Source organism: Gobio gobio (genome assembly GCF_949357685.1).
Source record: "Gobio gobio genome assembly, chromosome: 10".
Lineage (NCBI taxonomy): Eukaryota > Metazoa > Chordata > Actinopteri > Cypriniformes > Gobionidae > Gobio > Gobio gobio.
The window spans coordinates 2,282,531-2,308,389 of record NC_137116.1 but is presented as its reverse complement, the minus strand read 5'-3'; the positions used below and the strand labels follow the sequence as shown (position 1 = coordinate 2,308,389).

Here is a 25,859-nt window from a genome sequence, read left to right as displayed (position 1 = left end):
CAGTTGTGCTGCTTGATATTTCTGGAGTGGAGACAAAAACTTGTAAATATTATTAAGATCAAATTTACTCAATATCTTTTTCTTTAAACTGTTGCTCCGTCATGACAGTAGTTGAACTGACCAAAGTAGAAGAACCTCTATGCATTTGCATGTATGCATTTGGCAGATGCTTTTTATCCAAAGACTTTAGGCGTTTACATTTCATGCAATACCTGGGAACTGAACCCATCGAGTCGAACCTTTGACTTTTAAAGCATAATATTTGGGTTGGGACACAATTTGGAGTGCAGCAATGTGTGAAATCGAACTTGCATAGCTATTAGTTTTATCCCCAGATCAGGGGATAAGCCAAATAAGCCAAAGGGGAGCACATTTTGAATTTTTTTTCATAAACAAACAACAATCAAACTTTACAATCTATGGCTCGTTACATATACGGCATGCAGCTGAGGTGAGTGTGCATATGGTTCTTACCCTGGTGGGACTGTCCACTGCTCAAAGCAGTAGTAGTAAACTGGTCCATAGATGGTGCAGGGAGAGATGAGGGGGATGAAGCCAGTATTAGACCCCCAGTGGAGGGGAGGGAGAGAAGCGGCCCATCCAAAAGAGAATCCTGTCCAACCAAGGATTCTGGAGGACATAGGGCAAGCATGAAGAATAAAGAATGACAGATAACAGAAGGAAGAGTGACAAGAGAAATAAAAGATTGAGAATATAAAGAGAGAGACAAAAAAGTTCAGATGGGACAGATAAAACAGAGTGCAAAGGAAGTATAAAGAGGATGGGTAGAAGGTGGCAGTGAGAAATCAAAGAGAAGCTCTGCTCTGTTTACTGAACAATAGTAATATATTTCTGAGATAAAGTCTTATTAATAAAATATTTTTTATTTTGAGCATGTGTAGTAGACGAAACCGCGCCACTCATTCACACAAAGAGTGCAGTTCACAGACACTAGTCCATATAGCGATTTGATTAAGTATTCAGCCCTACTTATTTATTCATCCAAATTTCGTGACATTACGCGTTACATAGGAAATTCCATTTTTATGACTGGATTCCGTTATTACATTGTTACCACCAGACCAATGTAAGAGTACAGTTTAAAATGCGAAACTGATATCTGAATTCTTACACTTCTGCAAATTATGTTTGAGGCCTAAAACCACTTGAAAGAGTAAAACAACATTCCTGTCAAAATAATGACTACTGAATAAATGCTATCAAGCTTCAAAATAGTTTTTGGGGACCACAACAATGTCAGTGATGCAAATCAAACAAATAATAACTACTGGTGCGACAGCATAGGCTCAAGTACACCTACAGCCATGAGAGACACACTGGGAATAATCAATGAAGTTATGTGATACACACTGGGATGTAGTTAGCCATTTGGTCACCAGGTGGCTCTACTCACAATAAAAACAGACAACAACATAGTCCAACCTGGACTGCAATATCAAGAAAGGTGACACAGCATTTTGAGGCTTTTAAAGACATAGGTCATCACCCTAGTATGAACAACAATGTGCCATTGGTTCATTCTCTTTGCTGCCAAAATAATTAAGTATTTATCATTCAACCAAACCATCCACATGTTCTCATCAGCAAGCGATGACAAGTTATTTCACTGCTAATAAGGACAGACGAGGTCATGTGGTTATTGTGCAGAAATGTTTTAATCAGTGGGACTGAACTACTGTTGTTGATTCCCTTTTTTATGAACACCACAGTGAACAAAGGATTTTAATGGACCATGGATCCAGCTCTATTTCACAGTACATAGAAAACACTGGGCTGTAAATCTAATAACTTTAAAGGCCTGAAACAGTGCAGAAAATCTGCCCAACCCTGCCAAATCTTAATAAAATTCAAAAATGGTATGCCTTATACAGTAAATCACAAACCTGTGATCCAGCCAGATCAGTGAGAAAAGTAACCCTACCAAAAAGTAAAGTACCATGCGACAACACTATCCATGTGCTGCACTTTGACTCAAATTTAATACTTAGAGTAATAACAAAGGTACCTAATTTCAATGGAGATTCATAACTGGAAGTGATAATGTCATCCGATTTTCCCAGCCTAATGTCAGCAGATTCAGTGCTTGAGTGAGCTGCTGTATAAAACATAGGATAAATATTTACAGAATTGCTGACCTGGTAGTGCAGCTGACCCAGGATCAGTCTGTAGAGGATCCAGACCAGGGATCAGAGAATCCGTCCCAACTGCAGAAAGAAAAAAAAGAGAAGAGACTAATATGACGTTTTATGTAGCAAAAGTAAAGGAGAGATGGTCATGGCGATGTCAATTCACTCCATGCATGAAGCAGCACTCTTTGAACCAGATCATTCAAAGATATACAGATGTCTGATGAAGACAAAGTTTACAACAACTATACAGACATGAGAGATTAAACTGCAGTGGGGTTATAATTACAGACAGGAAGGAGTAAGTCAGAAAGGGGGACGATTAGGGACATCCAGGAGTTCCAGGTGTTACTCTGAGCTGAACTGAGAAAACAATCACCATTAAAGACCAATGAAGGCCAGTGAGGCAATATCGGTTGTGGGGTTACAGACAAAAAACAACAATAAACAGACAAGCGGCTGGTTACCATGACTACAGTCTGCAGGGCTGAAGGGGTCATTCAAGGGAAGGTCAGGGAGGATCAGGGAGGAAGAGGGCTCTGGAGACTTCAAACCCTCAATCAACTTCTCTACTCCATGAGCGAAGAGGAGACAGTGAGGAGAAGGGAAGAGAGAAGAAACAGTGAGGAGAAGAGAAAATAGGTGGAGAGGATGAAGAAAGAAAGAAAAGAAAAGAAAAGAAAAGGAGAAGAAATGAGTCCGTGAGGTAGAGAGGAGACAATAAAGAGAAGAATAGAAAGTAAAATAGAGACAAGAGTGAGAAAAGGAGAGAGACAGTGAGGAGATAAGAGATGAAAGAAGGAGAGGAGACCGTAAAGAGAAGAGAGGAGAACAGAGATCTTGAGAAGGAGAAGGGAAACAGAGAGGAGAGTAGACAAGGAGACAGTAAGGAGAGAGTGATGAAGGAAACAAAAAGAGGAGACTGTGAGGAGAGGAAACAGAAGACAGCAAATGAGACCATGGGGGGAAGAGACAATAAGGAAAAAAGAAAGGAGATTAGAGAGTAAAGAGATGAGAGGAGAAACAATGAGGAGGAGAGGAGAGGAGAGGAGAGGAGAGGAGAGGAGAGGAGAGGAGAGGAGAGGAGAGGAGAGGAGAGGAGAGGAGAGGAGAGGAGAAGAAAATAGAGCAGACAGTGAGGTGGATAGGACATGAAAGGAGGAGAGTAGAGAGTGAGGAGAAGAGACAGTTAGAAGAGTAAGTATAGGAGACTGTAAAGAGAAGCGAGACAGTGAGGAGGGGATGATACAATAAAGAGAGGAGAACAGATAGTGAGGAGGAGAGTGGGGACAGTAAGGAGGAGAGGAGACAGTGAGGAGGAGAGGAGCCATTAAAGAGAGGAGAACAGATAGTGAGGAGGAGAGTGGGGACAGTAAGGAGGAGAGGAGACAGTGAGGAGGAGAGGAGCCATTAAAGAGAGGAGAACAGATAGTGAGGAGGAGAGTGGGGACAGTAAGGAGGAGAGGAGACAGTGAGGAGGAGAGGAGCCATTAAAGAGAGGAGAACAGATAGTGAGGAGGAGAGTGGGGACAGTAAGGAGAAGAGGAGACAGTGAGAACAGGATGAGACAATAAAGAGAGGAGAACAGATAGTGAGGAGGAGAGTGGGGACAGTAAGGAGGAGAGGAGACACTGAGGAGAGGATGAGACAATAAAGAGAGAGGAGAACAGATAGTGAGGAGAAGAGTGGAGACAGTAAGGAGGAGAGGAGACAGTGAGGAGGAGAGGAGCCATTAAAGAGAGGAGAACAGATAGTGAGGAGGAGAGTGGGGACAGTAAGGAGAAGAGGAGACAGTGAGAACAGGATGAGACAATAAAGAGAGGAGAACAGATAGTGAGGAGGAGAGTGGGGACAGTAAGGAGGAGAGGAGACAGTGAGAACAGGATGAGACAATAAAGAGAGGAGAACAGATAGTGAGGAGGAGAGTGGGGACAGTAAGGAGATGAGACAGTGAGGAGGAGAGGAGACAGTAAAGAGAGGAGAACAGACAGTGAGGAGGAGAGTGGGGACAGTAAGGAGGAGAGGAGACCGTGAGGAGGAGAGGAGACAATAAAGAGAGGAGAACAGAGAGTGAGGAGGAGAGTGGGGACAGTAAGGAGAAGAGGAGACAGTGAGAACAGGATGAGACAATAAAGAGAGGAGAACAGATAGTGAGGAGGAGAATGGGGACAGTAAGGAGGATAGGAGACTGTGAGGAGGAGAGGAGACAATAAAGAGAGGAGAACAGAGAGTGAGGAGGAGAGTGGGGACAGTAAGGAGGAGAGGAGACACTGAGGAGAGGATGAGACAATAAAGAGAGGAGAAAAGATAGTGAGGAGGAGAGTGGGGAACGCAAGGAGGAGAGGAGAGAAGAAAATGAGGAGATAACACAGTAAGGAGAGGAGAACAGAGATAGTGAGGAGGAGAGGGGGCAGTAAAGATAAGAGACAGTGAGGAGGAGAGGGGGATGGTAAGAAGTAGGAGAGGAGAACAGAGATAGAGAGGAGAGGAGAGGACTGTGAGAAGGGGATAAGGAATTGGGGAAGATAGGAGACAGAAAGGAGAGGAGAAGAGAAAGGTAACCATGAGGGGAGGAGAAATGTAGCAGTGAGGAGAGAGAGAAGAGACAGTGAAAAAGAGATAGGTGAAAGTTATGAGCAGAGAGAGGAAACAGTTAGGACAGAAGAGTATACAGTGTGAAGAGGAGAGTTATGCCAGGGGTGTCCAATCCTGCTCCTGCCCGAAACACTGCAGGCCAATGTCCTGCAGAGTTTAGCTCTGATCGCCTCAAACACCTGCCTGAAAGTTTTAGTAGAGGCCCTGAAGACCTTGATTATCTGTTTCAGGTACTTAATTAGGGTTGAAGCCAAACTCTGGAGGTCAGTGTCCATCCAGGAGCAGGATTGAGTGAAGTCAAAAGTAGTTCTCACAGTTTAAGCATTAATCATACAGAATCCTGTAGAAAAAAAAAAAACAAGAATGCAAGAGCACAAACTGAAAAACCCAACAAAATCCAGACAAAAAGAGAGAGAGTAGTTGTGTTCATGGCATACTACTTGAACCCAAATTTCTTCAGTATGCAGCAGGTATACAGTGCATAGTATTTTCTGTGTGCTTGGAATAGCCAAATGACCTACCACATTTGCTAGAACATGCAGTATACAACAGAACACACTGTGTGAAATACTTAACTGAGGTCGTGTAGCAAAACGCATCTCAACCCTGTTCCTGGGACCCCCTAGCACTGCACATATTGAATATCTTATTTGATTAGGGACACATTAAAAGCAGCAGTTTTGTGGAGCGGGATTCCAGTAACAGGATTGAGAACCACTGGTGTAGCATACTACAGTTTGAAACAAACCTATTATTCATGTTAGACAGACAATCCATACTTCACAGGGTTAAAACTCAAGCAGAGGGGAGGTACAGTACTCGACTACCAGACAAGCTATTAGTTAAACTGGCAAACGTTCGGAATGGTGCAACTGTCAGGGTTTCATTCAACCAGATGCATGCGGATCAGTTGAGAAACGGACTCTTTGTTACAATGCTGGAGTCTTACTCACAGTCTTTGTGATCGAAAGGAGGACTTTGGGATGAGGGTATGGGGAGAGGAGGGGGGTACTCAGGACACAGAACAGCAGAACGCTCGCTCCCCCCCTTTCACTAAGGCAGAGAGCAAACCATCAATCTTTAAGCATAATTGAATCAAGGAAGGTCTTCAAATCTTAGAGAACACCACTCCTACTTTGAGTAAACAGACTCAACTAGGGCGTTGTGAGCGGTTGCCAGGGCATAGCTACATAGTTTCTTGGGCATTCTGAGTGGGTTTTAATCATATTGTTATTCAGTTGTTCCAAGAAGATTGCGTACTGGTCTAAATTGGTCCCTAGATATGGCTACTAACTAATGTTGGGAAAAGTGTGTGTCGTAGATCTCCGTGGAGCTACGCTACACATGATTGCCAATTTCATGACCGGCTGCGGTTTACCTGTGCCTTAATTTTACCCAGCATGATCTAGTGTGTCATCAGATTCAGAGAGGATTACTAGACTGTGCTTACGTAAGACTTGCGAGCGTTAATCCACTCTCTGTGCTTTCTGCAGAGAATCATCACACATGCTTCTCTTTTACATACAAATTCTAACACTAAAAGTCAAAAAGAAAAAATAACATTTAAAAGAATATTTATGTACCATAATGTGCCAGTATATACAGTGTAGCAGAATATGTTGTTTAAATATAATTGTCTTTTTTTGTCTTTTCACAAATAGTATACAAAAGAGGACCTGTAATTCTTAACCAAATAAATCAATGATAAATTCACACTAAATAATAGTAACACTCGAACGCCTCACACAAAGGCCATGAAAGAGTTAACTAGATTTGTGGAGAGTGGTATTCAGTATATTTACTTTTATTATTATTTTTATTATTTCAATATAAACATTGAACAGAGCACAACACATATGGTAAACAGGGCCCAGTTGTTAAAAAAATGTAATCTGGAGAATCAGAATGATCTGAATTTGAAAATCCCAGGTTTTGTTTTCTAGGATCATGTAATCCATCTTACTTTTGTGCCGTTTTTTTAAAGCAAAATAGGATTGATCACCCTGATCCAGATAACACACTTTTTCAGATTACCAAATCTGGATTACCAGTGTCTTAATTAGGTTAGATTTGACAAAGTAGACTGATAGCTATGTAAAGAACAACAGATAGAAGAGACAATGTGGGTGACTTTAAGTATTTTTATTTCCCTTTCATTTTCAAATTCCTTTAAACAATCAGATCCTTAAGGCACTAAAGAGACATGTGGAAAAAATAATTCAAATCCCCCAAAATTATATATTTTAAAGGGGTGGTAAACCACAATTTCACTATTCTAACTTTAGCTAACGTGTAATGTTGCTGCTTGAGCATAAACAACATCTGCAAAGTTACAACGTTCAAAGTTTAAAGCAAAGGGAGATATTTGCTTTTAAAGAAATCAGTTTCTAAGAACTACAGCAAACGGCCAGTAGGCGACTACACACATTCCTCCAGGGTTGGTGACATCAACAGGCTCAATATTTACATAAACCCCTCCGAGAATATTAAATAGGGGGGTCGGGGGCGCCATTTTGTATCGCGGCGCTGTTGTGGTATAGTTAGGCTGGAGTGTTGTTGCCGCGATGCCGAGGAAACGCTGTTATATTCATCCGGATTGCAGGTCTGGGGTACTTGCTCTGTTCAGCCTTCCTTGGGACGGGGGTGCGTTGCAGAGCGTTTAACATAAAACATGTTATATGCACGTGTGTTTGAGTCAGCGGCGAATCAGGCGCGCGCAGGGCTCCCTGCAGCACATCTAACAGAGGAAAACATCCACCGTCTTCGCAATTTCAATGCCAGATTTGCACAACGTCAGCTGCGTGAAAAAAACACTGCCGGTGCGTGGATGCATAACGCGCGCGCTGCACATTTCACGGAGGACAACACAAACTTCCACAAACTTCGCGAGTTCAATACAGGATATGCACAACGGCTTGTCCTGAAAGCTGGATTTACAAACAGAAGCTGTTCACGGGCCACAACCTGTAAGTCTGATTTATATTTCATCGATGTGTTTTCCTGTAATAGGTTGTAGCAAGGAAGTAAACAGATGACAGCGCTGTTCTGCAAACCAGTCTGTTAAATGCTCATTCATACTTAACGTTATCCGACGAACACCTAACGTTACAAACACTAACGTTAAAATCTCAACAGCGAACCTGACATTAGTGTAAATGATTCTTTGATTAGAGCTTTTATGTATTGTTTATCTACAGGCATGCTAAACATGGTTCTGTGTGTGATTTGGCTAACTTACTAGTTAAAGCCAGTGCTTAGTGTTCGTTTTGGGTTAGTTCTTGCGACAGATATTTGGCTATAATCGTTCTAAAAATACAAAAGTTAAAGTGCCATTCAGTAGCGATCATTATAGATCCGCAGTCTTTACTCTTGAGGACTGAACAGGTTCTGCTCGATCATCTTCACTCAAATGTTCTGGGTCTGATTCGGGCTCAGATTGGTATGGTTTTATTGACGCCGTTGTTTCTAATACTGACCAAAGCACAGCCTCCGGTAAGGGGCGTGACGTTTCCGACATACGTGCACTAGGCGTTTAGCGAATCACAACACACTGGGCCAGCTAACCAATCTGAGCCCATCGCGTATTTTTGAGGGACTGGCTTCATACAACCCGGAAAGCATCAGACCGTTTTACAAGGAGGGACAGAGCAGTGTAGAATAAAGGTCAAATATATGAAAAATAAGGCAATTTTTTTTTTAAACGAAGCATGAACACATGTTACAGTGCACCCCACAAACACAGTCAAGCCTTCAAAAGAATGTGTTTTACCACCCCTTTAATATATAATTTATATAATATATTTAGTTCAACGTTTTGTTACCCCAAGAAACTGTGCATTCATTTGCAAAGAACTCAAGTTTTGAGAGCGAATACGAAGTTTCTTGGGGGAATAAAAAACATTAGCGAAATAATACAAAAGCATTCAATTCAATGTTTTCTTCCATCTAATATTTTTCCTCCCATTACCATATCCCCATGTTTATGTAGCCCCTCATGTGACTAGGGTGACCACCCGTCCTGCTTTGCGTTGTCCCGCCCAGCATTTTCACCCCTTGTACCGCATTTTAATCAGTCTGTTGGTTCTTAATGATCATATTAAGAAAACATGCATGCATTCTTTTACCTTTTTAAAAAAAGCATTTTATTTATTCTTTTTGTGGCATCGTTTTTCACCTATATTTAACAGCGTTTCAGAGCTTCATCAGAAGTAACATCCAGCCTTACACAAATAAAACAGACGTTTTTGAAATCCTATCCAATGGTTGAAAAGAAAGGAGTTGTGTAGTAGGTTGTGACGGCTGTCAATCAAAATGTGGAGCGTTCCATGTGTTCCCTGTCAGAAAACGAATGGATAATTCTGTAAATTGGTTAAATTCTTAATATATAATATAAATTAATATATAAGACTGTAAATTAACTCATTTCATGTTGTTTTATGTTTTATTTGTTCATTATTTATTTTGTTGGATTTTAGTTGGACTTGGTCAGAACTGTTTCAAAAATAGTTATCTGCATGATGCCTGCTGCCTTTGGGCTCAATGATGTTGAATTTAAATGACATGTAAAATAAAGATTATACAACAGTTTCAGGTTATGTTTTAGTGTTGGTGACATGTCCCACATTGTCCCACACAAAATTAGTCACACATTTGGTTTGTTTGATGGTGGTCACCCTACATGTGACCCAGAACAAAGACAAACAAATATACGTGCAATAAGGAATGCCATTGTTAGAAACTACTTTTGACTGGTTCATCTTTGATGATGTAGTTTATATACAGTGATTAAAAAAAAACACTTAAAATTAAATATATTATTTTTGTTTGATATTGACAGCTGTTTGGGGGACTATTTTATGGCGCTAGAATCACTTTTTTTACTTTACTGTACCGAAAGGTTTAATAGGTAGCCTAATAATGTCTACTTCTAATTCATTGCTTTAACAGTTAAACTAATCATGAGCAAAATAAACATTTTCGTGCATATTACTTATTACTAATTTTGTATTTTTTGACCGGTTTTAAATTAGTATCACATTTTTGTTCCTGAAGTCCACCACTCTACTGGGATCAGGTTAATCCTGAAGGTATCTTACTAAAAAGTTTTGGACAACACAAACTGACAATTTGATCCAATCCTATAGCCGAAATCCAGTCAGATTACTTTTGAAAAACTGGGCCGAGAAGATCAACTGTATTTTCTTGATGCGTGAGAACAAACCTCACTGGTTCTTGTGAAATCTCAAATGTGCTTGCCTGATACGAGAACAAACGTCATTGGATCTCTTCTCACGCATCAAGCAAGCACGTCTGAGCTTCCATTTACCGTATTTAGTATATTTAATGAGTTGTATGTGTGTGTTGATCAATGTTTATAGTGAATAAACGCCTAAATTAAACCTGTTCATCATATAAAATGATCGTGTGTTTTCGGAAGATTAAAGGTGCAGTGTGTAATTTATCGGCATCTAGCAGTGAGGTTGTGAATTGCAAATGCCCACCACTCACCCCTCCCTTTCGAAGCATGTAGAGAAGCTACGGTAGCCGACAAAGGACAAAAATGTTGTCGTCTGAGACATCAGAGTGTAGCTTGTGCTCTGTAGAGCAGTTTGTCCATTCAGGGCTACTGTAAAAACATGACGGCGCAAAATGGCGACTTCACTGTAAGAGGAACCGTGGTGTATGTAGATAAAAATGGCTCATTCTAAGGTAATAAAAACATAACAGTTCATTATGTAAGGTCTTTATACTCCACTGAAAACAAAATATTGTATATTGAATTTCTGCTAATAGATCATCATAAATACTACACACTGCACCTTTAAACCATTCAGTTCATATGGATTACTTTTACGATGTTTCAAAAAAAAAAAAATGATCTGAGAATGAGAATGACGACACAATACTCCTTTTTTAGGGCCTTTAAAGGGATAGTTGACCCAAAAATGAAAATTAGCCAATGAGTTATTTTAGTTTTTAAAATTTTGAATATGGATATTTTTACACAAATGCATCATTTAGCTTCAGAAGGCCTTGATTAACCCCCCGGAGCCGTGTGGATTACTTTTATGATGGATAGATGCACTTTTATGGACTTCAAAACCGACTCAGCCATTGACTGCCATTATAAAGCTTGGAAGGGCCAGGACATTTTTATTATAACACCTAGGCTGACTTGAGGGTGAGTAAATCATGGGCTAATTTTCATTTTTGGGTGAACCCTTTAAGTCGATTACCATGTGACAGATAGAGTGAGAGGTTGCTAGGGTGTTGCTAGACAGTTGCTTACAGACCCATGTCAGAAGAGCCCAGACCCAAGTCTCTATGATGTTATGGTCTTTGGAAATGGCTCGGGTTCCTCCTCCTATGCAAGTCTATTGGATTTTGATAGTTTTATCATCAACCAGGTGAAAGCTGTAAGGCTGATCACTGTAGTAAAGAAATAGTACACCTCTCCTCAAAAAGCCGCAGTCTTTCAGATATCATTAATGGCTGTCACGCAAATGGTGAGTTACAGTACTCACCAAAGTTTGTCTAAATCCCTAAACGTAAATTGGTCTCACCAAAAGTTTCACATTCTCCTTTTGACACAAATCACAACAAAGAGAAACTATACCTTTTAAAGGGTCTTAATCAAGACACCCAATAACAATCTTGATCAGAATGTACTATTTAACTGATTGCTGACACAGCTCTACAATGTTACAAAGAATCCAGGTGGAAAGAGTGCTGTATCTGTCTTTATCTACATATAAATAGGAAGAGGAAAGGCTTATCACAATGCTGCTAGCAGGTAAGATGCATGTTACTTTATTTCTGGAAGGCTAGAAGAGGTCAAGTACATTACTGCTTTTTAAAGTCTCTCAAAAGACTTTGAAAGTGAATCAACATTCTCAGCCCCTTTTCTTCTGCAACGTGGCATGTTTCTGGGTGAAACAGGATATTCAAGACAAAAATGTAGGGTGGGACTTGATCCATTGGGAATTACAAGGATTGTGAAAATTTGTCATCCCATTTCAGAGTTTGCAGTAAATTGTGGAGGACTATCCCCCATACTGAAAATCCAGCAGAACCCATTGGTTGAATTTGTTTCAGGTTCAGTAGAAGTTAACAGCATTTGTGCCATAACATTGCTTTGAAAGTGGAAAAACAAAATAATTTTGCAGTGCAGTTCTGTCTTAAGCATAAACAGATTCCCAGCAGGCACTGGGACAGAAAGAGAAATAGACAGAGAGAGAGTGATAAATAGACTGTACCTCCTCCCTGAAGAAAGCCTTTATTGGAAGACACAGACTGCAACCCAGAAATCTGATTTTCAGGACACGATCTCTCTGCCATCTTAGCTGGAAACACACAAACACATACACATACATACACACATAAGTATTAGTAAGTAAGTAACATTTTATTTGTATAGCACTTTTAAAGCTGCAATGCATTAAGTGCTTTACACAATATAAGAACACAATCATTAAGAATACATTCATGAATAGATATACACAACATATGAACAAACAAAATGCAAATATCAAACCCCAGAACACACAAAAAGACATCACAAAATACTAAAACCATATCTATACAAATAAGTTTTTTCATTCAGCAGCTCTAATGTTAAAGGAAGATCTAAGACATCTCACTGTTTTGTAAGGTCTCAAAAGCTCAGCTAAATACATAGGCGCCAAACCATTTAATGCGCTGCATGTCAACAATAAAATATTAAAATCAATCCTAAAATGAACAGCTAAACAATGTAAAGAAGCTCAAATGTGTAATATGATTAAATAACTTTGTTCATGTCAATAGTCTGGCTGCAGCACAGTTAGATGATTTAAATGGTAACACTTTACAATAAGGTTTTATTTGTTAACATTAGTTCATGTATTAACTAACATGAACTAACCATGAGCAATACATTTGTTACTGTATTTGTTAATCTTTGTTAACGTTAGTTAATAAAAAATACAACTGTTCATAGTTTGTTCATGTTAGTTCACAGTGCATTAACTAATGTTACCAAATACAACTTTTGATTTTAATAATGTATTAGTAAATGTTGAAATTAACATTAACAAAGATGAATAAATTCTGTAGAAGAGAAGTTCATTATTACTTTGTGTTAACTAATGTAGTTAACTAATGAAACCTTATTGTAAAGTGTTAACATTTAAATTAGAAAACAAGGCATTACGTCAATCAAGACGGGAAGAAATAAAAGCATGAATAAGCTTCACTGTATCATTAAAACTCAAACTGCCTCACCTTGCAAATATTTCTAAACTGATACAAACAAGAATGAACCTTATGAATGAACTTCTTAACATGATATTCAAAATTAAGACTGGTTTCAAAATAAACACCCAAATTAATACCTGCTTAATATTCAGAAGAAGAAAAAAACAGCTCAATCTGATTTTTACTCGAGCTCTGACCAATTATCACAACTTCAGTTCGATCAGTTTTTAACAGCAGAAAGTTTGAGGCCATCCAATTTTCTAAATCTATTAAACATGCTTGAAGGACATACAGACTAGTCAGATCTTTGGAATTCAGTGATAAATATAACTGTAGGTCATCTGCATAGCAGTGAAAATGTATATTATGTTTTTGATTTACAGATCCAAGAGGAAGCATGTCAATTGAAAACAGAATTGGTCCTAAAAGCGAACCCTGTGGAACACCACAGTTAATTTCAGAAGTCTCTCTGTAGAGGTTTGTTTAAAGAAAGTGTGCAGGATAACTAAAATAAATATTGTACTAAAAATTACTTGGAGTACTTGATTTCATATGAAAACATAGCTTTTACCATCCAATTTGGCAAAATCCTTGTTTAGCAGCTCTTCTGCTGTGAGTTTGGAGAAATTGTCATCGCCAAAAGGGTTCCAGGATGCTGAGGCCCCAGCTGAGGGTCCCGAAGCCTCTCCTGTCTGATAAACACTCTGCTGTGATGAACATGGAGAACCAGAGGGAGTGGTGCTAGCTGACCTACATCCACGAGGAGAAAAAAACAACAATGAAAACTTCAAAAAGTAGTTTGCACCAAAACTGTCATAATTTGGTTTTGAAGTCAATTGTTCTCTCTTTAAACCTTATAACTGAACAGGTTGCTTTTGCTACTGTATTTTTAAGGTGGTTATGCCATAACTATGACATTCGAAGACATTGATTTGTCTGGGGAGCATCACTCCACAATAAATATATAAAACAGCAGTAAGCTACATAGTTCTCAAATGATCTCAGCATGTTGCATGAGAGAGGTGTCAAGCCTCAAAAATAAAAACTATTCACATTTTCAATTCAATATTGTGTAAAAACATCTAAGACCATCACACATCAAGCCAATGGTCGGCCAACATTGGGCCGTTTTTGAGCGTCTGTTGGCCCAGATTGAGAGAGATCAATCTGATTGGCTGTTCAGTCTTACCGAACAAGCCCACAAAAAAAAGTCTAAAAGCAAGCAAATAATCTCAGCATGTTGTATGTGAGAGGTGTCATGTTATCATCTTGAAAATAAAAAGTATTCGCCTTTTGATTTTGTGTAAAAACATCTAAGACCATCACACATCAAGCCGCTGGTCGGCCAACGTTGGGCTGTTGTTGAGCGTCTGTTGGCCCAGTTTTTTGCGGTGTGTTCTGGCACTAGTCAGACCCCATCTGAGCCTTTTTGGCTAACTGAGCATGTCGAGTGGCAGTCAAAGCCATCTGTGAGAGAGATCAATCTGATTGGCTGTTCAGTCTTCGCAAACAAGTGCACAAAAAAAAAGTGACGAAAGCAAGCAAATGATCTCAGCATGTTGTATGCGATAGGCATCATGTTATCATCTTGAAAATAAAAAGTATTTGCTTTTTGATTTTGTGTAAAAACATCTAAGACCATAGACCAATGTCAGGCCGTCAGTCTACTGCTACCTGCTGGTATGGAGAGTTATTTCCTCTCATGCAGGAGCAGAACATACATGTGTTTTTAGACTGAACATACTTTATCCAATGTCTGCATATAACAATAGAAATATATCATGACCCCTTTAAACTGCCCTAATGTTTTCACTTTGCTCTTTGCTACATTGTAGTTCCAATCAACTGTCAATGTAGTGCTTACTCCAATACAATCTTCATCTTTACTCAATACTGGATAACGTAATGGTTAAACAGAATTATTGATAAAGAATTTTCTTGATTTACTTGGACTTATTAAGGCTGGCCTCTGCAGCAGCAGCTTGAAGCAGTTGAGTGGACTTGCTCACAGGAACTCCAAATATGGTGCTGTGTGTGACATCACTCAGAATTCGTCTGTGGCCTCCCTTTGGGGCGGTCTTAGGAGAAGAGGGTGGAGTCAAAGAGCCGACTTTATGCGCCCCACGACTTCCAGCGATGGACTTTTATAGAGAGAAAGGTATAAAGACAAAGCAACATTAAAGCCTGTGGAAGTTCTGTAGAAAAGATGGTAGTCTTTGAAAGGTAAACAAAGAGAGCTTCAGATATACAAAAAAGAGAAAAATCTGATATCTCTCTGATTTGTTGAAAAAAGTCTGTGAAATGAGAAAATCTGTGAAAATGAGAAAATGCCAAAGGTTCACCTTTGAAAGGTTAAATGTCTGTTGTTAGACATTAACCTTTCATTAAATATAATCTGTTAAAGCATTTCATTTATTCACCCTCATGTTATTCCAAATCTGTATAATCTTCTTTTTACATTTTATCCTGGGTACCTTTTTTTCCATACAATGGAAGTGGATAAGGATTTGCACTGTTGTGCTCCAAAAATGTTGTGCTCCTTTGGAGGCAATAGCATGTGTGTAAATAACAGACCGAAATGTAAATTGATATTCATTGAAAATATTGTCCTCCTTTGTGCCAAACTTAGAATATTTTGACCAATTTACAAACACAACTTAAACTTGAGGAATAGAGCAAAGGGCTCTTCACTGAATAACATTTAAAAATTTCAACCTTTGTTCCTCAAACAAAACAGACTTCAGGAATTTAAAAATACTTTCATTTTAGGTGAATATTATGCTAAACATCTCCTTTGTTTTTCAAGAGAACAACAAATGAGATGTGTTTGGAAGAACATGAGAGTTGACAAAGATGAACTTCAGATGTCTCATGACAAAGTTATAGATTTTAGTCAGGGTAGCACCATGAAAACGAGGCTGTCAGAGATAGACATATGCTGTGTTCAGTGGATTGTACTGTTGTACAGTGGCAATTGTTCAGCTGACGAAACAGCTTTCGTGCAATATTTAATTAAATAAATATGCATCAAGTGTTTCAGAGCGTTTGAAACTGTTTTCTTAGATGCGAGTAGTTCACTACCCGGCAGTGTTTGCAGCCTCTCAGAACGAATCAGTTCACAGTAAATGCTGATCCACATGAACATCATTTGGGTTTTTAACGTAATTTAGGAACACAACACACATCAACCATCTTTCCATACATGTAAGTGCTTATAAACAGAAGATACTTTTTTCGAGTTCCCTGCGATTTCGTCAAAATAAAAGCTTGATGATTAAACGTTTGAAAATGAAGACAGCCATACAAATAATTATTGTAATTTTACAGCTGTAATATAAGATAAAAATATAAAAAAAATTATTAAATAATTGTAAAAAAATATATATATTTTACAGTGAAATATTACAATAGTACAATAATATTGTAATATTGTTTTTTATTCAGTATTTACTAAATTTAGTAGTAATTAATAATTTTCATAAAAAGTAATTGGCTTTTTTTTCTTGCAATTGCAAGTTTATATCTGACAATTCTGACTATAACTCGCAACTGCAAGAAAATAAGTTAATCGTGTGATATAAACTTGCAGTTCTGAGGAAAAAGGTCAGTCTTTTTCCCCCTCAGAATTGGACATTATAACTCACTTTATCTCACAATTCTGACTTGTAAATGTGTCATGAATACTTTTTTTTATTCTGTGGCGGAAACAAGCTTCCATAAGTAGTAGTAATAGTAGTAGTAGTAGTAGTAGTAGTAGTAATAATGATAATAATAATAATAATAATTATTATTATTATTATTATTAATCCTGCAGCCCTAGTCAAGTTTACAAATTCCATTTGATTTAGAACCTTTATACAGGGCATGCCATTTTAAAGACTATAAGTCTATCTCCCACAGCCTTATTTTCATCTACGTGAAATTCAATATGACAACAGCCTTGAATAAAATCTATTATAGAACAACTCCCCTTGTTTTGTACATGACACCTTACCCTGCATGTATAATTATACAGTACCTGTCAACACCTACTGATTTTATGAAAATTTCAACACCTACTGATTTTATGACAATGTAAATGACAAAAAAAAATACAAGAAAAAAATCCCCCATGAGCAAGTTTTAAGGTGCATGGCAAGTCAACAAGAGGAGAATAAAGCAAAGAGAATCACTCTAACAGAGCAGATACAGATGTTCGGAGGGTTACCCTCTGCTCTGGGTCCACTTCAGAGTCAGCGGATGGTGCTGAGGTGGTTTTAGGTGGAGGAGGGGTGGAGGTATGTGCTGTAGGGGGTGGAGGTGCCATAGCTTTGGTTTTAGGTTGGGCCGACACAGTCGCAGAGATATCACCATCTACGTTATTACTAGGTGAAGACTCTGCAGGCGGAGCTGGGGCCGTTGCTTTGTTTTTTGTCTGTGCGGTTGCTGATAATGTCAGGAGGTCGGTTTGAGGGTGGTGTATGGGTGGAGGGGGTGCCCTATTCTTAGGTTTAGAGTGTGTAGAAACAAGGGTGGAGGATGAAGCAACCGTTTGTGCAGGTATGGCGCCGGTCAGCGTTGAGTGATGCTGCTAAAATAGGTAGGTGCAACAATTGACATCACATGGTGCAAAAAATTATCTTCTCTTTGCAAATGTAAAAACTCAAATCCACTACATAGCATTTCCCAGATTATTTATTTTAAATTCACATGAAACCACAATCACAACCCATTTTACTTCCATAATGTGACATATTTATGAGGAAAATAGGGTATTCGATGAGGGGGGAAAAATCCAAGGTAGGACTTTTTATCAATCTGGATTTGATAGTAGTAGAAAGTAAATAGGTTCAGAAAGTAAAACGGGTCAATTGTCCATTCAAATTATAATTTTATTTTTAATATTATGTCCAGAATGCTTTTTGTAGCAGTTACCTGTTGTTGAGCAGTAAAGAAGGCTGTATTTTGCTGCTGTACAAAAAGTTGTGCGTGCTGGGGTGTGGTCTGGGATGGAGAGGGAGTGGCCTGTATTGGAATAGGAGTGGCTTGTTGCTGAGCGACAGGAACCTGTGATTGGGCAAGAGAAACAGGCTGGGAAGCCATGTTAACACCTGTAAACAAATAGAAAAACACAATAAAACACAAATTTGAAATTAAAAAAACAAAACACGAAACCCTAAAACCCCTGTTATCATACTTGCTCACAATATTCACAATGTCAATTTGATATTTCCAGTAAAATTATTTTAAATCGGTCTCTATTTTCAATATACTTCAAACAGTTCTAATCCACAGCAAGGTATATACATATTAAATTCACTCTTATAACTCTTATTATTTATTACTCTGCATTCTACACAGTAATTTAGTCAACAACATGTTAAAGTCAATAGGTTAATATGTTTACATGACACATTCTAAAAACAGTAATATGGTGAAATATAACATTTTAAAATAATGTGTTTCTATTTTAATATATTTAAAATTTTAATTTACTACTGTGATGCCTATGATGATTTGCTGCTCAAGAAACAGGTCTTATTATTATCAACAGTGTTGGGGATACGCATTAGTTACGTAATAAGATTACTTTTTTCAAGTAACTAGTAAAGTAATGCATTACTTTTAAAATGGCAAGTCATTTTGTTTTCCCATTTATTGACTGACAGCTCTCTTATCCCCATGTTGTGCTGTGTAAATATGATGGTTATTGTAGTTCTAGACCAAATGTGAGTTTTTGCTTTCAGTATTCCTCAAAATGAATAAAAAAAAGTAAATGCAAAGTCAGAATATTACGCAAACCTGCAATAATTAAATATGTAAAATAACAAAAATAAATGTATTAACCAGCAGGGCTTGACATTAAGCCTGTTCACGTGCTTGTCCTTTGGACAAGTAAATCTGTTATTCACCTGTCCGAGTAAAACATTTGCTTGTCCGGAACATTTGAAAAAAAAAATATATATATATATATATATTTTTTTTGTGTTATAAATATCATTTATTCTGAAGCAATATCAGCTTTAACATATTTAAATCTGCATATTTGTGATATTTTTACCTTTTATGAAGGGCATTTTTCCATAATCTTATTAAATATAGGCTACGCTTCAGCTTTCATTTTATAAATTTGATCTATAAATTAAATTAGAATAAGACACTATAGGGCTGTTGCCAATCAAATTAAATAATTTACAATGAAAAAGGTTATGAGATTGTTTTAAATATTTTTGAATATACAAATAAGAAATGTTGGAAAGAAAACATTAAACTAAACCACCAGTAGGGGGCAGCAGGTGACCATCTTAATGAGTGAGTCATTGAGTCATTCATTCAACCGATTTATTCAAAACGCTGAATCATTCAGTAAGACACTGTTGCTGTGAGATGAGATATGGTTCTGCTGTGATCTTTGTTTGGAACTATTTTCACAGCTGAAATAGAACAAAAACATCAATATTGCATCTAAAATGTAAGTGATTTAATGTTAATTTATTTCAAATGACAGTTCCATAAAAAATTTGTGTCATTTTCAGTCGTAATGTTATTCAGGAAAACAGCACTCTTGGTTGTGTGATGTTGCTTAACTGTATTATATGTTATACATATAAAAACTCCACAATTTGTAATTTTAACCGTGTATGTTTACTGTAGTTTCTTTGTGTGAGATGCTATCATTTGTTGCAATTTCTCCTCAAGAGGCTGCGTGGGCGTCAACAGCGCAGAATTGTTACCGTTAGTTCATTATACTTTATATATTACTATTCACTATGGATCGCCACTTACACTAAATTAATGCAGAATCATTCTTGCATTTTGGTGATTCCCAAGTTATTTTTTATCATCAACGTTTTAGGCAGGATATTTATCCGGTCCGGCAAGTAAAATTCTCTTTCACTTGCCCCTTCAAAAAAATACACTTGTCCCGGACAAGCTGACAAGCACTAATGTCGAGCCATGACCAGTGTCTTTGCTGCCGACCTTCAATGATCCAATTCAACCATACTAATAAGCAAAAATGACTTTAGATAAACATCACATTTGTATTTAATTTTTTTATTGCTGAAGTAAGAGTGTTGATTTTTTTTTTTCTTGCATCCTATTTCAGAATGGCAGCACATCTGAAGGGTTTGTTTGAGCTGCGCCCTCTACTATACAGATGTGAAAGGCCTTTTTTTTTTCATTAAAAAACAACAAGAAAGCCCAGCCCTGGTGAGAAAAAGTACTTCATTACTTTCCATAAAAAGTAACTAAGTAACACAATTGGTTACGTTATTAGGAAGTAACACCATATTGTAACACATTACTTTTAAAAGTAACTTTCCCCAACACTGATAATCAATGTTAAAAACATTGGTGCAGTTTGTGTGGAAACTGTGATTATTTTTTATTTGATAAATCGAAAGTTCAAAAGATTAGCAATTATTTGAAACTGCTATTTTTGGTAATATTATCAATGACTTTACTGCTTTTGTATATTAAATTGTATGTCAATATATTGTAGATTAAAAATGAATTATGGTTTGTGTAGTTTTCTTGTTTTGTTTGAATTTTCAGCGATAATAAATTGCTTGATAAAAATGAAACGTCACCCTAAATTAAGGCATGGTGTTACCTTGCAGACCCAGATAATCTGGTGCTAAAACATTTCAGGAGGATAACAATACGTCAGTATATTCAATGAAACGTGTAAGAAGTGAAATGACAGCTCAGTAGGATTCAGTGTGTCAGGGGCTCAATAGCTCAGGCTCATTAGCAAGGTTTTAAAAGCTCTCTCTAATAACACACTGATTGAACCAGTGGGAATACTAGAGTTGTGTGTGTCAGCCAAAGACACATGCCGGTCAATACAATGGGTGAAGTGTCGTCAGGGGAAGAGAGTAAAAGTGAGAAGGAAAAAAAGACAGTGAGCATGAAGAGATGAAGGACTGTAGCCACATGAATGGGTTTGTTCTGGGGGTGACGCCTAGATAGGGTTTGAATTTGGATGAAGGAGAATAAATGAACACTCACTGATTGGCTGGCTGGGTCCTGCAGGTGCATTGGCTCTTTTGCGAGGAGTGAGTGCTGGTTGGATGGGCAGGATGCCTGCGATTGGTTGAGCTTGGCCAGCCTTGGGACGTTGTCGTGGTGCTATGGATGTCTCAAGAGTGGGGATTGGATCAGTGAGCCTGAATGACAAAAAAAAGTTCAAGTCAAGTCAGAACTACCACTATATAAGAGTGCTGCAGTCAAAACCTAGAAAATTAATATGCCAAATGTTCCCTCGGTTTTCCTATAGGCTTTTAATAATGGGATTTTCAGTTTATGAATAAAATAAGGTGTGTGGTAGGGTTGTAACGATATATCGCTATGACGGTATGCCACGGTATAAACACAGTGTCTAGTGTCTGTGAATATTAAAGCGCAAAAAGACTGCTATTTAAATATATAATCTGTTTGTTTTGTGTGTGAATGAGCACCGCCGCTTCATGTACTAGATACTCAAGTAAGCGCAATGCTCATAGTGTTTTACAGCGTAAAATTGTAAAAGTTATTTTCATTTGATTACATTTTAAAACATTATTTACATTGTTAAAGATGTATGCATTCATTTCATTACCACCATCTTTGATAGTATATTTGTATTAAATCAGTACAGAATCCAGAGGAATTAAAACAGTTTTTTATAGATTATTAATGATAAATTTAAGTTGAACTAACCTATATTCAATTAGTTTTAGATTCTTGAAATTTGAAGAAACAAAACAAACAAATGCTTTAAAGTTAGCGGAAGTTAGATATTACAGTTTTTAAAGTTTTAAATATGGATAGTTTTCTTACACAAACGCATCGCTTCACTTCAGAAGGGCTTTATTAACCTCCCGGAGCTGTGTGGAGTGCATTTATGATGGATACATGCACTTTTATGGACTTCAAAACAGAAAGAGCCATTCACTGCCATTATAAAGCTTGGACCAGCCAGGACAAATGCCTGCACAGACTCCTGACCTCAACCTGATAGAACACCTTTGGGATGAATTAGAGCGGAGACTGTGAGCCAGGCCTTCTCGTCCAACATCAGCACCTGAGCTCACAAATGCGCCTCTAGAAGAATGGTCAAAAATTCTCATAAACACACTCCTAAACCTTATGGAAAGCCTTCCCTGAAGAGTTGAAGCTGTAATAGCTGCAAAGGGTTGGGCCAACTCCATATTAAATACTACGGATTAAGAATGGCATGTCATTAAAGTTCATTTGTATGTAAAGGCAGGAGTTCCATACCTTTGGCAATATAGTATATGTTTCTAATAAGTGACTAAATAAGATTGTTTGGGGTGTGAGTGTGTGGTTTACGTTGTAGAACAAAACTTTCAAGTTTCGTCAAGTTATGTTTACTACAGACCTTATTTCACATCATCCCTGCACCACTATATGCATTCAAAGGCTTAAAAATATATATATATGTCATAAAAATGTAAAAACATCTGAGGCCATACAGATAAATGAGAGTCTCACCTGGCTTTGTTTTGACTCTTCTTGACCACGGCTTCGCTGGCTCTGATTGGCTCTGGGAGTTTTGCTGGAATGGGTGAATTCTAGTGGAATGAGAAGAATATTATTACCATCACATTGTTATATTTTGTATTTGGTTGTCTTTAGTCAACATGACACATTTGAAACTCATTTTATTGCAGAAATTTCTGTAATTCAACACAAAAACATGCTGAATGGTATTTAGGACTTTACCGGATTGTGAAAAGTGGGCATATACTAATTAACCAATATGAAGCGCCAGCAAAATGTGAATTTGCAGTTAGCCGAAAAGGAAAGGTGCTTCAGATGTGGAGCAATTTTCCAAAGAATCCCAAATTCCAAAGATTTTTGGAATAACACCAGTGTTTTTATTTTTAATTAAAACCAAAACTAAATCTATTGTTATAAGGCTGAAATAAAATATAAACATTAGATGAAAAACTTACACTACACTAAACTTACACTAAAACTAGAATTTTTTTAATTTATAACAAAAATAAGAAATGTTGCCTTGGCAAATACACTGAAATAAAACTAGTTGAAAATGACTGAATTTACTGAAGCTGAAATAAAAAAAAATAAAAAAAAATAAAATGGAAAACATAAAAATAAAAGCTCATTCAAATTATTAATAAATACTATAATAGTACATAAATAACAATAAAATAACACGGAATAACAAAGTTAAATAAATAAGTTACTTAATTTACTTCAATTTAATTTAAGTTTTTATTATTTGTTATTTAATTATTTAATATAGTTTCCCAAGCGTCTCATCCCTAAGTGTTATAATTGTATTATAGAGTTTGTGAAAATAAGTGAAGATGACATCATCAACAATGAAAGATAGGCATGTTGTTGGCACAAACACAAGTGTGTAATAAAGGCATGTTCATTAGCAGACAGACTGAGCCAAAAAAAAAACAACTTAGCACTGAACCCTCTGTTACATTGGATAGGCAATCAGGGTGACTTCCTTATCCTAAAATACCTGTTTACTTTACAAGATTCTCCATGTGCTTAAGAACAGAAAAGTGCTTTGTATTAAACTATTTTTTTCTAAAAGCTCTTTTTATAGCAGCAACACTGAAAAAAAAACTGTTTGATGGAGGTCATTCCTATTGAACTCTAAACAGCACTTTGCGGTGCCAATGTTAATATGTCTTTGATCGTGACTCAATGCTTCCATTATGCTATCAATACTACTCAGAGTGGGAGGGGCCACTGGATATGGGCCAAATGGCAGCCATGAGCGACATTCCACTTCCTCTGCTGTTACATGCAAGCACTTACTATATCTACTGAAAGGGATGGGCATGAATTAAACATGGATTAAGAAGTATGTGCTGGAATAGAGAACAAAAACCCTGAGTATGGCAGGAAAATGGGTGAGAAGATCAGGGCAAATGCACATGGTAATTTGTCTACTTATAGCACAGAGATCTTAAGTCATTTGTCACAGTCTTAATGAGCAGGTCTTACATCAATATTCTGTACTGGGCATTCTTTCCGTGCCAGTTTAAAGGCGAAATATGACACCTGGTAGATATCTGGCCTTACATCAGGGTCTGGCTCCAGCATGTAACCTGAGATGGGAAAAATGAAACAAATTAAAACAAAAGTCTACAGGTGAAAATGCGTTTTGGTAAATACAGAACATTTGCACATTTTTGTACCAGAAAACAAATTGTGTTACATTATTTTTCTCTTTGTGTTAAATTTGAAGGTCACATTAAAGTGGACCTTTTTTGTGCTACTTTTACTACTGCTTTTTTTTTGCTACTTTTCAAATGTTTACATATGTATATTTCTGTCATGACAACTCTCAGAGTGTTTGAGGGGCATGATAATAGATATGACAATGTTAATATTTTGGCAGAATCAATCTGCTGCAGAGCAAGTATGGTTCTTGCTACTGCCAATACATATGAGACACACTGTGAGCGAATAAGACATGTTGCTGCTGCTGCACAAAATAGCATACATGAATTACCCATAGCAGATCTATACAGGTGGAGCTGGGGAAGGTGTAGGGTTTCTGAAAGCACGCTGCAATGCTACAGTAAATGCTGACCAACTATTTGAAGGTTGAGCAGCAAGCTCATTGGCTAATGATACAGCAGGAACCAATCAGCTGTGCCCTTTAGACAACGATGTGATTGCAAGTAGGTTGAGTTAAGGGCCTATGAGCCTGCGGCATCAAGAGTTTCATGACATCTAGAGTTTCTTTGTATATAGCCTCTGTTCGGAAAATACCTCCTTCAGAAATTATTCTGATATGCTGATTTGCATTTCTTATTATTATAAATTTAAGAATGAAAAAAAAAAAACAGTAGTGATTTATGTTTTGTGGAAACTGTGACACTTTTTTTTTTTTTAGAACAAATGTTTTTCAAAAGAACAGCATTTAGTTGAAATAGAAATCTTTTGTAACATGTCTTTAATGTCAATTTTAGAGAATCAAAGTATTAATTTATTTAGTGACTGTATGATTTTGAGATCCATCTTTTCACACTGAGGACAATTGAGGGACTCAAACACAAATATTAAAAAAACTTGAAAACTTTTTGAACTTGAAGATCAAGGTAAATTGTACTGCATTTGTCTTCCGAGAAACATGCAAGCATCTTCCGTTGCATCCGAGGGGCAGAATTAAATGAAAAAATAATAATAATTTAAATAAAAATAAGAAAAATTTGGACATCTTCATCCTGTTCAAAAGTTTTTTGAAAAGATCTTAATACATTGTGTTTCCTTCTGGAGCAATAGTGAATGTTTCAATTTTTTAATAGGTGTTTTTAAGTCCCTTAAGACAGATCTCAAAAATCATACAGTCCCTGCTGGAGAGGGTTCAAAGATGCAAAAGATGCTGGAAAACGAAGAATTTGCAGGACCTGGAGGATTTTTCTGAAGAACATTGCTCAGTTTAACTGCTCAAGACAGGATACTCAAGAAAAAAAAATAATAAAAAAAATCACAAAACAAAAAAACAGCCATGGATCATCCAGGGAACGACAGTATTGATAATCAATGGTTCATAAACTTTTGAACTGTGTCATTTTAATAAATTCAGCTATTTTTTTTTGTTTTGGACTAAATAAAAAAAAAGTTTTATGTAAAATATCTTATTCAGGGCAGCACCGAATAAAAAAATATTTTTTTGTATGATTTCTCTTTTGTTAAAATTATTCACATTTTCTGCAAGAGGTTCACATACTTTTTCTTGCAACTGTATATACAGTATATAATATATTTAAATATTTAAAACTATGATAATCTATACAAAGAGTGAAATAAACAAACCACTTTAATATTTATTGTATGAGAAGTATTTATATTCTTTCAACAATTATGACTGACCTCAGTTGTGGTGTCTTTTCCACCAAC

General features: G+C 37.2%; 1 protein-coding gene across 3 annotated transcripts in view; it reads right to left on the bottom strand.

Moving 5' to 3' along the window:
- Nucleotides 1–25,859, bottom strand: part of aak1a (AP2 associated kinase 1a) — a 91,492-nt gene that overhangs the window by 22,139 nt on the left and 43,494 nt on the right. Inside the window, exons 8-17 of one of the 3 annotated variants that reach the window (XM_079826538.1) lie at nt 23,955–24,058; nt 22,455–22,534; nt 20,970–21,127; nt 17,892–18,067; nt 17,185–17,547; nt 14,925–15,118; nt 13,549–13,727; nt 11,999–12,085; nt 2,157–2,225; nt 475–630 (exon numbers count right to left, since the gene is read on the bottom strand). In XM_079826538.1, coding sequence (XP_079682664.1) covers nt 475–630; nt 2,157–2,225; nt 11,999–12,085; nt 13,549–13,727; nt 14,925–15,118; nt 17,185–17,547; nt 17,892–18,067; nt 20,970–21,127; nt 22,455–22,534; nt 23,955–24,058 — 1,566 coding nt within the window. The remainder of the gene's footprint in view (nt 1–474; nt 631–2,156; nt 2,226–11,998; nt 12,086–13,548; nt 13,728–14,924; nt 15,119–17,184; nt 17,548–17,891; nt 18,068–20,969; nt 21,128–22,454; nt 22,535–23,954; nt 24,059–25,859) is intronic. The other 2 variants (XM_079826537.1, XM_079826536.1) reach the window with 2 other exon arrangements.